This window comes from Trichosurus vulpecula, chromosome 5 (genome assembly GCF_011100635.1).
Source record: "Trichosurus vulpecula isolate mTriVul1 chromosome 5, mTriVul1.pri, whole genome shotgun sequence".
NCBI lineage: Eukaryota > Metazoa > Chordata > Mammalia > Diprotodontia > Phalangeridae > Trichosurus > Trichosurus vulpecula.
Genome location: NC_050577.1, coordinates 66445402 through 66460341, shown reverse-complemented (window position 1 = coordinate 66460341; position 14940 = coordinate 66445402). Strand labels below are relative to the sequence as shown.

Below are 14940 nucleotides of genomic sequence, written 5' to 3'. Positions count from 1 at the left end.
GCATTTGAAAGCACTTTTGGAAAATTGAGGCCATGTTTCAGAAAGGCAAAAAAAGTATTGCGAATCATATAATTACACATTCCCAATAGTTTATGGCATAAAGGTAAAAATATATATTGCTGTGACCCTGTGCAAAATAGATCTATTTGCAGATAGGCATTCTAGGTCTTTTGAAGTATCCTTTGTTAAGGAGGCAGGCAACCCTTTTTGGAAAAATTTTCATCAAAAATGGGGGAAAGAACAGATAAGCATTTAACAAAAAGAATAGAAAGATAAGCACCAACTCATGAAATTGTTAGATATTCTCACATTACAGATAACTCATGATTGCTAGAGCAAAATTATTATAGTTTTATTTTATTATATTATTTTCTGATAAAATCACTTCTCTCAAATCCATGTGAACGAATGCAAGGCAGTGGTCATGGGGAATAATAAAAAAACAGTAGATAGGCTGCTGCTTTTCCTTATTAGATAATAGGTGACATTTATATAGTGCTTTAAGATTTGCAAAGTAGTAAGAAACTTCAGGGGAAGTGGATAGTTCACTTTCTGGAGCACTGTCCAGCAGGATGGCCATTTTGTTGTGGTGATAGTCCCTAGCAGGTTGCAGGTGTCCCGGAATCTAAATTTCCTGTAAATTTCCTTGAAGGGCCACATCAGCCAGAAAATTCTACCAGGCCTTGTGTAGCTAGCTAATCTGCATGCAAATAACCAGGACCTGACTGCTTTCTAACAAATATTTTTCAGATGCGTTATACTGTTAGAATTTTCTTATAAAGATAATTTTATTTTAAAGAAGTTCACATGTTCTACCTGATTTTTAAAATGTTTCTATTTAAGGTGCAGTAGTTCTACGCATTGCAAAATCATGGTTCCGCATTGGATCATTAGAAATTTTGGCTCATTATGGTGAACTGGATTTACTAAGGTTAATAAGTTATCTTCATAATATGATCAAACACATTTTGACATACATATGTTTTCTTATACATTATTAAGGATAATCTGTTTTCTTTTGAGGGGAAAAAGCATTCAATGAATAAGTATTTACTGAATGACTGCTTTATACTTAGCCCTGCATTAGGCACTATGAGAACATAAGGCGGTCCAACTAGGCCTGAATGCTTTACATTCTAGCATGACATGTATAAGAGAATTGAAGTTTTGGGTGTACAACAGACCAGGTGTAATATTGGGAATGTCTGTCTCTTTGTCCAAAGCCCCCCGCTCAGGGTTTCCCTGGGAACAACAGAATTTAGCTTATTTGCACCCATGCTGAGTTTCTCCTAAGGATATCAGCCCTTGGCTCATGTTTGAGTCTTTCCACAAACTGTTAAGAGTCTTCAGCTTCTGTGCAAACACTCAGGCTGGCAATACCCTATGTATAGGATTGGCTTTGCCTTACCTGACACCAGGAAACACACAAGAAAAGCCTTACACTGAGGCCCATAAACAGTCAAAGCAGTGTTCCTTCTCTCTTTCACTTCTACCAGAGACTTGTTTAGTCTTCCAAACTTAGAGCAAGAATTACCTTCTGGTCTAGGTTCCTTTTCTGTAGGAAAGGACTGGGAGTCCCTAGCATTGGCTTCCTCCCACTACTCCTGTGCTTGTCTCATGGTGTTAGTAGAGGATGAGGTTTGGATTCACTTTACCCTATGGTGGCTCTGCCCCTCACTGCTCTTTGGCTCTGGCTCTTCAAACTGGAACTTCTCTACTTGATCCAGGAACTTGTCATTGTCCAGGAGCTCCTTTTCAATGTCCAGGAGTTGTGGCTTTAGAGTTCCTTCTCTTGTGTAGGAATTCATCCATTGCTTCACCACTGTGACTCTGCTTCCTCTACATTGTATTCTTGCAGCTCCTACAAGAAGCCCAAGAACCTTTTCCTCTTCAGACCCTGTTCTGAGAAAATGTGTTTCTCTCTTGTGTTGGGGCCATATGGTTCTCTGGAGGAGCATAGCCTTCCTCTGGAGGCAGGAGAGCACCAGTCTCAGGTGGTAGCCCCTCTTTTACCTGCAGTTCTGGTTCTCTCCAAGAGGCTTGCAACCCTACTGCTTTCTCCTTTCAAGGCACATGGAATCTTCAAGTATAGCATAGTTCTGTGGAAAATGGAAGCTCACTAGAAAGGAAGGGAGAGTTGTTTTAAACATTTGTAAGTTAGAGCGCCAGTCTTTTGTGTTTAGTAGTTTTCTATTAGGTTAAATAAAGCCTGTCTTATATTCAGTGTATTGTTAGCCTAAGTGCTTGCATGGGAGCAAGCACTGTTTTCTGTTTTAACTTAGTCACAAGCTAAATTCTGTTTCCAGGGTAAACTGTCAGTGCAGAATCATGGTCTCCCAGTTCTTAATCCACTGTTCATTCTGCAGACCTCTGTGCTTCTCATTGACCAAGACAGGCTGGAACCACATTAGAGAGGGCCTTTGCCAGGATTAGCGTTTTTCAGTATTTTTGCCAGGCAATGGCAACATCTTTCAAGGTCTTAAATAAGGCAAGATCTGAGAGGAACTCAATTGAGTTCTCAGGAACCCAGTTATATTTTAGGAAGGTCATGGTATCTCCTTTGACTGGTATGAGAATAAAAGGTTCTGATATATTTTATTTTTCTATCATTTTTTAAGCTTTCTGTAATTGATGAAAGTGGTTTTAAAGAAAGGTTCCATTTACATCAAAATATTTATAGCAACACTTTTGGTGGTTGCAAAGAACTAGAAACAATTTCCCATTTGTTGGGGAATGGCTGAACAAATTTCAGCACATTCAGTGTAGTGAAAAACAATAAATATGATGGCTACAGAGAAGCATGGGAAAGACTTATGTATAGTGAAGTACGCAGAGCCAAGAAGACAGTATACACAATGACTAACTACAATACTATAAAGAGCAACAATGGAACAAACCACAAAGCAATCAAAAATGAACATTTCAAAATTACAAAAAACAAACTTGGTTTCAAAGAAAAAATATAAGAAGATACCTTCCCTTGCTCTTATGTGAAGAGAATAGGGGTATGTGTCTATCGATGTGCAACATTGAATATAATGTCAAATTTTTTTAATGTATTGGTTGATTTTATTGAATTTTTTCACTCCTTTTTATTTTTTAAAAAAATCTTTGTTTTAAGAGATGGCAGAGGGGAAGGAGGAAGAAATAGGGGAATTATTTTTAAAAAGAAAATGGGTATAAGTAATCTAATACTTTATTTCCCAGAGCAATTGTGTGAATAGTTTTTTTTTTCTTCCTAGGAAATTATTAAACTTTATCATACAGGAACATTTTCCATCAGTAGATGTGAAGGATCCCAACAGATACCTGGTAAGCTTTCAAAAGAGGAGGAAATGTCTTTCCCTTTACCTGCCTAGAGGTTTGCACCTTAAAGTTTATATACTGAGTAAACAAAAGATGTTATGTAGCTCTGTGAGATCTATAAGATTTAGATCTCTGTTCTTTATTATGAGGTTCGTAGACAGACAAGTTGTCTTAGTCTGAGAAGTATCCAGAAATGGAGGAAAACCAGAAATTATATTTGCTTTTTCTCAAAAGAATTTCAGTGTGATAAAGAATATCATTTGGGTTGTTGTATATGTTTTTATGGGGCAACAGGAGGCAGAAGAATTGTACTTTCAGGATTGGGAAAGAAGAGGTTTAGATTCCTATTTTGACTTTTCTGCTAATTAGATATGTAATCTTGGGCAAGGTGCTTACTCACTTTCCTCATTTGTAAAATGAACAGAGTTGAACTAGATCATAAAACTGATATGCTGTGATAGATCTGAAGTATGTTTCATTTTGATCATGAATGGAGAATCTTAGAGCTAGAAAGGCCTTTGAAAGATGTCATGATGTACCTTGCCAGAAAGATGATGACCTAAACTACAAGATTACCTCAGCTGCAGAGATTCTGCTACTTCCCCTGTTAAACCAAACTATGGTTTTCTAATTCTCATTCATAGGAAACTTCCTTTTGCTAGAGTTAAAAGAGATAAAGAACATGGTCATCATAATTTCTTGATTTTGTTTTATTTACCTACTATTCATTTTCTTGTGGTTGAATAATTCACTTCTTTAAGTCTTTCCACAGAATTTTCTCCATATTCATAACATTTCTTATTAGTATAATCCATTATAGAACATATCATTGAACAGGCCAAAAAGATTTTTGTATTTGATTTCAGGATTTTTTCTCTAATGTGGTATCTGGGACAGCACATCTTATTGCCTCATGGATGTCTGTGGGTTTTGCTCATGGTAAGTTATCTAGTTATGTTGCATCTTTCAAATACTAAGTGGAATCCATTTGTTAAAGGAATTCACTTCATTGTCATTCATGTGTTTTGTTTTTAAATTTTTCTTTTAATATGCTACTCAAGGCTTTTAATGTACTAATCTTTACTGTTCTTCACCTTTATAGATTTTTCTTTCATTAAAAACATTTTGAACTGAACATTGTATAGCAGAAGGGAAAAGCAGTACATGGTATATTTTTAAATGTGTATCTTTATTTTAAAGGGTAGGAATTCAAAAGCCAGAACTTTCCAAATGAGTAGGAAAATAAGTTCTACCTTATTTATGGATTTCACAATCTCTTTCCCAATACTATAAATCATATAGAATGAACTATACTGGTAGTAATAATGATTATGTTACATTTGAGAGTGACAGAACAATGTTCTGTGGTGATTTGCTCTCATTGAGCTGTTGGGAGGGTTGTCTTTTGTCAGTGGTACCAAGTTTGAGGAGAGTAATCCTTTATGAACCAGTCACTTATGTAGAATTTTAAAGTTGGAAAAGGATGTTAGAGATCTTCTAGTCCAAATCCCCTAGTTTATAGTTAAGACAATTTAGACTGAGAACTTGCTCAAGACTGCAAACTTTGTAAATCAGAGCAAGTTTTGTGACTCTAGTTTACTATTCTACTTTGTCATGCTGCTCTGTCCCATAGCCACAGAGCCTTATGTGAGCCAACTATTTTGCCAGTATGTGTTCTTGGCCACAAGAGATGAGAGAATGACTGCTTTAATATAAATTTACATCTGTACTTGGAAAACCTTATGGTCTTTTTATAATAACATCATAAAGGACAATATATTTTTATATTTATATATATATATATATTTATATATTTTTTAATAAATTTATATTTATATTTATATATTTTATATTTTATATTTGGAAAGATGCCATTCTTTTCTGAATCAGTCAGTTGATAAGCATTAAGTACCTACTATGTGCTAGCCACTAGGGATACAGGGATAAAAATGGGACAGTTTTTTCCTTCAAGGAGCTTACGTTCTGTAGGTTCAGATATAGTATATGCAAAATAAATCTAAGGTAATTTGTGGTGGAAGCAGTCACAGCTAGGTGGGGATCAGTAAAGGCCTCATGTTAGGAGATGGCACTTAAGCTGAGCTTTGAAGGAAACAGGCAGTCTAAGAGTCAGAAGGGAGGAGGTAGAGCATTCCAGGCATGTGAGAGGGATGGGGATGAAGATGGGAGTGTCGGGAATGAGGTACAACATGAAGGCCAGTGCCACTGGACCTTGGAGTATGGTTAAAAAGGTAGATTGGAGTCTGCTTATGAAGAGTTTTAAAAGCCAGAGGTATTTGTATGTGATCCGTGAGGTAAAAGGTTGGCATTGGAGTTAACTGAGCAGGGGAGTGACGTGGTGAGACTCGGTTTAGGAATATCACGTTGGTAGCTGTGTGGGGGGTGGGTTGGAGTGGGCGGGGGCAAAATGTGAGGCAGGGACACCAATGAAGAGGCCATTACAGTAATCCAGGAGAGGGGTGGTGAGGATCTGAACTAGGGCAGTGGCCATTGGAATGAAAAGATGGGAAGTGGCTGATGTGAGAGGAGGTGGAGGTATAGTCAGTTAGACTTGACGACTGATTGCATGTGGGGTTTGAGGGAGAGATAAGGGATGAAGATGGCTTCAAGATATATAGAGTGCTTATTTATTAAGTGCTTTCCAGGGGCCCTATGGAATCAAATACAAACAAGCAAGATTGTTCTCACCCACAAGGAGCTTACATTCTAATGGAAGAAGGTAACACATAAAGGAGAGCTGAAAAGTAGGGAGAGGAGGGGAAATCCAGGTGGAAGCTGGGGCTCCGATGGTCCAGGCTAGTGGGCCTCATGCTAAAAGCTTCTTCAGGGTGAGAAAGCAACTGGGGAGGTCTTTCTGGCCCAATCCCGCCATCAGCTTCTCTATGAGAGGTATTGAAAATTTCCTTTTGTTGGCTAGCCTCTAATTTTCTCATTAGCAAGTTGCTTTATTGACACCAGTGCTCCTAAGAGAAAATATTAGGTATTAATTCATAACAATCTTTAAATCTCAGGATGGCCACCTGTCATTTCAAATACTTTTGAGCTCCCTACCTAGTCTTTATGGGAACATAAACTAATATTAGTATTAGCATAATAGGCAAAACAGAACCAAGAAAGCATGTTGTCATCATTGAAGGCTATTGCTATAGCATATCTCATCAAGTGATCACTTTTTGGTTCATTATTTCAGTCTTTTCATAACTAGATGTTTATCTATTTTGAGTACAAACTTACAGACTAGAGTTTTTGCATATGTGTGTGATTTGCTGTATGACGGTATAGTGAAAGAGTTTTGGACTGAGAGGAGCCTGGAGTTCTAGTTCCTCTTATGTGACCTTAGGCAAATTCTTTAATGTCTTTAGGTTTCAGTTTTCTCATTTGCAAAATTGAAGAAGTAAAGCTGATGATCTCTGCGGTGGCTTGGAGTTCTAAAATTTGATTACATAATTTTTGGTGTGCATTCATTAGTTATAGAAAGTGTTTAAGTGATGTTGCTTCAGCATTACGTTATTTCCTTTCTTCTGCGTATCAGGACATCTTCATTTGCGTCCTCATAAGTCCTTTTCCAAGGATCTTCCTTTTCTCTATCTTATTCCAAATTAAATGGTGTTCCTTTTTAATGAAGAAGGAATTTAGTTCTGTTCAGTAGCCATCTATTAAGTGCTGACTATGTCTAAGCAGAGATGATGCCTAATGGGTCCAGAGTAGACACTAAAGACTAAATTTAGTTGGAATTTTGTTTTCCCTGGGGTAGATCTTGTCATTCTTGGGAGGATTGAAATCCTATTGTACACAAAATATAGATTTATTAATTTTAATTTTAAATCAATTAATTTTAAATCTTTTTCTGTAACTGTCTAAAGTTAATTAAACTATCATACTCGGCCAATGATAAAATTTTACACATAAATATTTTATTCAATTTCCATAACTAATAATTTTTTCATAAACTTCTTTGCCTCTCCATTGTTGATAAATTAGTAGGGTTCTATAAATTATATATACATATATAAATTATATAATTATAAATGACATAATTATTCTGAATTTCTCTCCCAATTTTAGGTGTTTGCAACACTGACAACTTCAGTTTGTTATCTATTACAATAGATTATGGTCCTTTTGGTTTTATGGAGGCCTATGATCCAAGTATGTTTTCTGTATTTAATTTCAATATAAAGTTATCATCCTAAATTGATGGCTAACTAATAGATGAGATCTAGCAGTGATAACAGTGATAGAGCATAATAATGGCATACTGTAAAGAACATTGGCTCTGGAGTCAGAGGACCTGGGTTCAAATTTTACCTTGGATAATTACTACCTATGTGACCTTGGACAAGTGATTTAAACTCCTCAGGTCTGTTTTCTTAATTATAAAGTGAATGGGTTGGAATGGATAGTTTCTGAGCTTCCTTCTTGATTAAAATCTAGGATGTTGTGATCATCCCCATTAAATTAAAATAATCAAACTGCTTTATATGAGAAATCATGAGAACCACCAAAATTGTTTTTGATTTGCACTGACACTCACTAGCACCCTATCTAATTATTTTATCTTCTACTGCTGCTCATATCTAGGCTCTAAAAGCATATATAGGAATATTTCTCTAGGATGCTGGGGAAGGGGCTAAAGATGTTCTCTGAACTGAAAGTAGAGAAATTTATACTCCATAGTGCTTTTAAAAAAAGTCAGTGTTTCAAACATGAGTATCCATTTTAACTTCAGAAATTTTCTGTGATCCTCACATTAGTAGTGTTGCAGTTAGTATCAATTGATTGAGAAATTACTTAACAATAGCCATTGTTAGAATGCTTTTAAATTAATTTTTGCTTTATTAATCATAATAGCATCTGCATGTATTTGAAAAAATATTTTTATATCAGACTTGTGATTTCATTGATGTAGGGAATCTCCCAGTGAGGAAACACCTTCTTCCAAAGCAAATCTGGAGCTGCTCTGCAACTTAGGGTCTTAGAGCAGGGAGTGTGGAAGGGTAAGTGATTTGTCCAGGGTGATCTGGTCAGGAGTTTTCAGAAGCGGGACTTGAACTCAGGTCTCTCCAACTCCCAGGTCAGCTTTCTGTCCATTATGCCAAGTTGCCGTTCTTTGAAAAAAATTGGAAATTTTTTTGAAATACATATTGTGTACAAGATATGCTACTTATTATATTGTGTTAATCTGTATTTTTAAAAAGGTAAATAAAGATTGAAATAACAGTTATTAGTATACATATGGTTTTTTGGAGTTAACTGAATATATAGAGATATAGCTATACATAGAGATGTAGATATAAATATGGACACAGATATAGCCTTTCTATCTTTGAGGCTATTTGTCCAGTAGTATGATTTCTGGGCAAAGGGTAAGAATCGTTTGGTGCTTTTTCTTAAATAATTCCAAATAATTTTCCAGAGTAGTTAGACTAGCTCATAGCTCTATTGATATCATATTAATGTGCCTTACTTTCTCCAACAATGACTATTTGTTTTTTGTTATCTGCCAATTTTCTTGGTGTGAAGTGATACCTGAGGATTTTTTTCTTTGCATTTCTCTCATTGTAAGTATTTTAGAATACTCTTATGCATGGTTGTTGATAGTTTGAGGTTCCCCATTTGAAAAGTGTTTGTTCCTTGGGGAATAGAGCTTCATTAATTTGTGTTAAGTAAGGGTGTACTTTCATAGAATAAAAAACCTCACCATTTAATATCCTTTTCCAGGACTAATACTTGTTGAGAAGCTACTGTATATTTCTGTTTACTCTCCTTTCTGTTTATTCTCATTTTTATTTCTGTATATTGTTTTGCTTGAATCTGTCTTTAAATGTTCCAAAGACGGAACAGTCTTATTCATTTGAAGAAAAGGAACCAGAAGTAGTTTGTCAGAAGTTTTTGGCAAAACTCTGTTATATGATTACAAAAACCTAACTAGCCCACATGTAGTCTGAATTGCATGCTTGGGATTATTCTAGTCATCCAGCTACAGATGATAATCCCCAGTGTATTGCCATGCACACAATGGATGGTAACTAAATATTAGTTGATAACGATGCTATCAGGTGAAAAAAGTCAATGTCACTTTAAAGTAGAAAAAAATCTTCATACAGTTAGGAAAAGCTATACCTTAAATTAGAAAATCCAGAAAAGGGAAAAATAAAGTAGATTTTAAAAGCTTCATTTAAATGATTTTCTAGAGAGGCTGTCACATGGTAAACTATTGGTTTAACAGATGGCACAACAGCCGACCTACAAATTAGGTAACATTTCCAAACTAAAGCAACTCTAAAGCAAAATCATTTACAAGTTTCCATATGGTAGCTTTTATCATATTCGCAACATAGTCACAACTATTAATACTAAAAAGAAAGCAAGGCATCAAAGCTGTTATCCAGCAAACTTCCATATAAAGCATAAGCTATTTATACTGGCTTATATTCTTTAAGATAAAGCAAGCACTTTAGCGCTTAAAGAAACAGCAAAAGTATTTTTGTGTGAAGGAAAAATATCAATTGTCAAAGGATGTAAGATACTGTTGCTGTTACAGAAGAATATTTTGATACTTAAAAAGAGTAGTAAAAGAATTTTATTTTAATAAAAACTACAAATATATGGATATAAAGAAGCATGGCTTTTAGATTGATTTTTGGGCAGTTTTGGACAGAAAACCAACTGGAGTAAATATAAAGACTCAAATTACCTTTAGAGTGATATAGAATGATGCCTTGGTTATGTGTATACTGTTTGCTATTTTAAAGAGGCAGAAAAAGAGCTTTTATTATTAGAAACTGTGAGAAACATGAGTATAATAAAGATTTTCAAGAACACCTAAGGAGCTAGAGGGCCATGTTGAAGATTTCAGCTGCAAAGGATTAGGGTACCTTGGCTTATTCGCATATAATTATTTTATGATTGAAGAAGGTAAAACAAAAAAAATGAGAAAACATATTAAAAACTTAGAGCCACTGAAAAGTCACTGAAAGTAAGCATTTAAACCATTAAAAGTACAGGAAGCAGACATATAATTCAAAGAAGCAGATGTAGGAGCCTGATATAGGAACTTGAGGAGAAGAATTGAAGACAATTTTATTACATAGTGCCATCATTTATTTAAATCATTGTTACGTAGCAATCAAATTAGCAAGGGGATATGTTATAGAACCAGCCAAAATAATAACAGAATATATTTTGAAGGGTTAGGATTTCAAGGGAAGCAGAAAAAGTACAAATGAATGAATTTCATGGCATTAACAGACCTGAAACTATATTATAAGGAAGTAGTCATCAAAGCTATTTGGTACTGTTTAAAAAATAGAAAAATAGGTAAGTTGAACCCACTAAGTGACAGAAGAAATTGAAAACAGTATATAGTACAGTGTTTAATAAACCTAAGCACAAAACTTGGTAGAGGAAGGACTCTTTGACTAGAGCTACTGAGAAAAGTAGTTTGGCAGAAATTAGGTATAGACCATCATTTTACACTGTGTGCCACAATTAGCTCAAAATGTATTTGAGTCCCAAATATAGAAAGTCATCATATGGAAAAAATTAGTAGACAAGGAAATATATATATATATACATATATATATAATATGATATAACAGATAAGTACATAGCATATTAATGTATATTATATAATATATACATTTATAAATAACAGTATGTGACATAATTATATATTATATAACATTATACTATGTATTGTTATATAATTGTTAAACAAAAGGTAGAAGAGAGCCACACTAATTGCAGGAGAAGTGTCCTTACCTATATCAGCCGTTTCATCAGCTTTCCTGCAGACTTTACATGAATTGTATCACCGTCCCTTCTCACCCTCTGCTTTCTAACTGTATAGGGCTACCTGAGTCTTGGGATGACTGCGCTTATGTTTCACCCTCTACTCATTCCCTTGCCATTGCCCTTGTACTGGTAACATTGTTTTCACTTCTCCATCTTGACCCGTTGACAAACCAGTTAAACTCAACATTATCCTTTTCCCTCCAACCCTTTGCCCTGTTATCTTGAAGCTACTATTGTTCTGCTAAGCCCTGGCCTTGGATTAGTTCCGCCATCTGCTGCCTTTGCATCTCTTATTCATGTACTGCTGAAAAATGTTGGAGAAAAATCATGAAACAATGTTGACTGGGTCCACTACAAATTTATATCTTTGCAACATGGCAATCCTATTGATTCACTGTCTCAGTCATCCCAGCAGCTTTTCCAAACCGTTTTAGCTCTCCTCAAACTTCCCATGCCCCCCCACTCCACTTACCTGAGAACCTTGCCTCATATTTTATTAAAAAAATTGAGGCCATTTGTTGAGACCTCTTTCTGTCTTCCTCCTCATCTCACTTCACACACAAGCTTTCACCCAATATCTTCTCCACCCCTGCCTTGTTATTCCTTGCATACAATACTCTGTCTCTTTATTCTGGGCATTTTCACTGGCTTCCTGGTTTCTTTAAAGTCTGAACCAATATCCCACCTTGTGTAAGAAAGCTTTCCCAGCCTTCCCCACTTTTAATGCTAGTGTTCCTTTTGAGATTATTTCCAATTTGTTCTTCACATATCATGTTTGTCCAGAGTTGTATATCTCCCTTGTTAGATTGCTGACACTGAGGAAAGTGACTTTTTTGTCCTTCTTTGTATGCCCAGTACTTAACACAATGGTACATAGTAGGCATTTAATAAGAGCTTATTGAGTTGGTGACTTAACAAAATAATTTCAAGTATATATAATTAAAAGCTTTTGCATTAACAAAATCAACGAACATAGAGTGAGAAAACTATAGAGTGGGACAAAATATTTGCATCAAATATTGATAAAAGTCTGATATTCCAGATAGTTAGTGAATTGGTACAGATATATAACACTGAGAGCCATTTCCCAGTAGATAAGTGGTCAAAGGATATAAACTAGTGGATTTCAAAAGAAGAATTGAAATGTATATGGTCATATGAAAATATTCTCCAAATAACAAGCAGTAAGAGAAATGCAAATTAAAACAACCCTGAGGTTTGTGCTGTGCAAATTGGCAAAAATGACAAAAACAAACCAAAAATAGTCAGTGTTGGCAGGACTATGGGAAGACAGGTACACTGATACATTGTTGATAGAGCTAAGATATGATCCAGCCATTCTGTTTATATCAATTTTGAATTATGCAAGGAAGGTGACTAAACCGTCCATGTTCTTTTACTGAACCATCCCACTATTGGACATATAACCAAAGGAAGTCAAAGGCAGAGATAAATTTTTAAATATTTCCAAACATTAATAGCAGCATTCTTTTTTGGTAGCAAACAACTCAAAACAAATTGTGCACCCATTGATTGATGAATGCCTGAAACAAGTAGTATATGAATGTAATAGAATATTATTATACAGAAGGAAATTACGACTGAGGGATTCAGGGAAGCATTTGTACAAAACATGCTTTTGTATGAATTGATGCAGAGTGATATAAACAGAGCCAAAAACAGCAATATACAATAATAGCTCCAGTGATGTCAGTGAAATGGTCACTAAAAAGAACCCAAATTCTGAGTAAGTATAAAACTGTTCCCAGAGCACTCATAATGAAACCTGTCTCTCTCATTACAGTTGAGGGACAGGGAATTGCTACAGTAGAATGTTGCATTAATTGCCATTTTCAATTGCTGTATTGAATGTGTTTAATTGTTTTTCATTCTCAAAAGGAAGGGTTCAACCTGGATCATTTTCCCCCAGAAATCACTATCTTATAAATAAAGCACATTTTTAAAAATGTTTAAAAAGAACAAAAGATATGATGAAAGAATAAGAGGAAAGCTTATAGGACATTGGGAAGATTTTAACATGGACAGGATTTATACAAGACAGTAAATAAGGCATGGAGAGATTTGACTTTTATTGGGAAATAAAGTACCCAGGCTGATGAAATCAAAGTAAAAAATATTGAAACAGTGGTCTTTAGCATCTGTTTTTATTTAGTATCTCAAGCAGGAAAACAGCAGTTGTGATGATCTGAAAATCTGTAAACAAAAATGTTTTACTTTGTGAGGTAACTATTAGAATTTAAGTTACTCTAGGGTAAATAGATACTCTTGTGTTTGTACTAAGTCTGAATTAAATAGTGTGAGAAGGATTTTTATTAATGTACTGTATAAACATAGAAATGTGGATAGCAGATATTTGTTGTATTGACTCCATTGCAGAATTGTAACTTTTGTTTGAAACAGATTTTGTACCAAATACATCTGATGACGAAAGAAGATATAAAATAGGAAACCAGGCCAATGTTGGGATGTTTAATCTGAACAAACTGTTACAGGTTTTAAACCCCTTATTGGATCCTAATCAAAAGCAGCTGTGAGTATCTTTAACTATATCTTTATATTAAAGAGATAAGAATTTCTGTGATGAACATATGTTTGGAAAAAGGAGAGGTCATAAGATTTCTTTTAATAATTTTTTTAAAAAAATCCATGTTATGTTAACAGTTTCATAGCATTGCCACAAATTACATACATTGGCAACCAAAAAGAGTTTTAAATTAGATATTGAAGTTTTAGTTACATGTGGAGAAATAGAAATCATAAAATATTTTATTTCCTCAGAATATTGTAAAATTTTATGTAGTGAAAAGTTATTGACACCTGGAATGCATAAATGAGCGGGGCTGAACTGTATAAAATAATACCTTCCTAAGCAAAGTAATAATGTAAATAAGTGGTATGTATAGGAATGTTTAAACTACTTAATGTAATAGATCCAAGAAGACTTCTTTACCTACCAAAAACTCTATTCTGTTCATTAAAGGAAGTCTCCTATGGGATCTTTCTTAGCCTGGATATAATTAGAATTTGTAAAGTACTTGACCATAAGAATGATAATTATATTTATCCGAAAATATTCCATAGCTTCCCACTACTTGAATCTTTGAGGTTTGGAATAGTAACACCAAGCCTAGTCCCATGTCTTCTTCCTCCCCTCTGGAGCTATTTCTTGAAACTTTTTTTTTTTTTTTTTTGCTTTTTGGCAGGGCAATTGGGGTTAAGTGACTTGCCCAAGGTCACACAGCTAGTACATGTGTCAAGTGTCTGAGGCCAGATTTGAACTCAGGTCCTCCTGACTCCAGGGCTGGTGCTCTACTCACTGCGCCATCTAGCTGCCCTTCTTGAAACTTTTAAGTGACTATCTACTTAATATGACAACCCTCTGTTTGAGAGACAAATAGGAAAAGAGAAGTTCAAAAGAAAAATGGGCGAAGGTAAAGTTAGGGGGCAGGGAGATGGAGGAGAAAAGGATATTGTTTTCTTTTACTGTCTGCTATATCTCCCAGCCTGCTTGGCCTTATGAATCTATTACAAGTTCTCATGTTTCATGAAGAATAAAACAAGAAGAGTAGATGGAAGAAGAAAATGAAGAAATTAAGAAGTCTTGTTGAAAGAGATTCAATGGTCTATACAAATTTGTCCTGTAAAGTATTTCTGGTATTCTTCACTGCACTCTTTACCAAAGTTTTGTGAATACATGCCAGTTGTGGGCAGTGTGATGGTTGGGGTGCATTTTAAGAATGAACTAGCCAGTTGGGGCAAGTTTGCTCATGTTTATGCACTCAGATAAAATCTTGAGGA

The 14940-nt window shown here is 35.1% G+C and overlaps 1 protein-coding gene across 1 annotated transcript in view; it reads left to right on the top strand.

The window, feature by feature from the left end:
* LOC118850889 (protein adenylyltransferase SelO-like) overlaps positions 1 to 14940 on the top strand; it is a 59220-nt gene that overhangs the window by 13960 nt on the left and 30320 nt on the right. The window contains exons 8-12 of the mRNA XM_036760525.1: positions 844 to 931; positions 3243 to 3312; positions 4173 to 4245; positions 7390 to 7473; positions 13543 to 13672. Coding sequence (XP_036616420.1) covers positions 844 to 931; positions 3243 to 3312; positions 4173 to 4245; positions 7390 to 7473; positions 13543 to 13672 — 445 coding nt within the window. The remainder of the gene's footprint in view (positions 1 to 843; positions 932 to 3242; positions 3313 to 4172; positions 4246 to 7389; positions 7474 to 13542; positions 13673 to 14940) is intronic.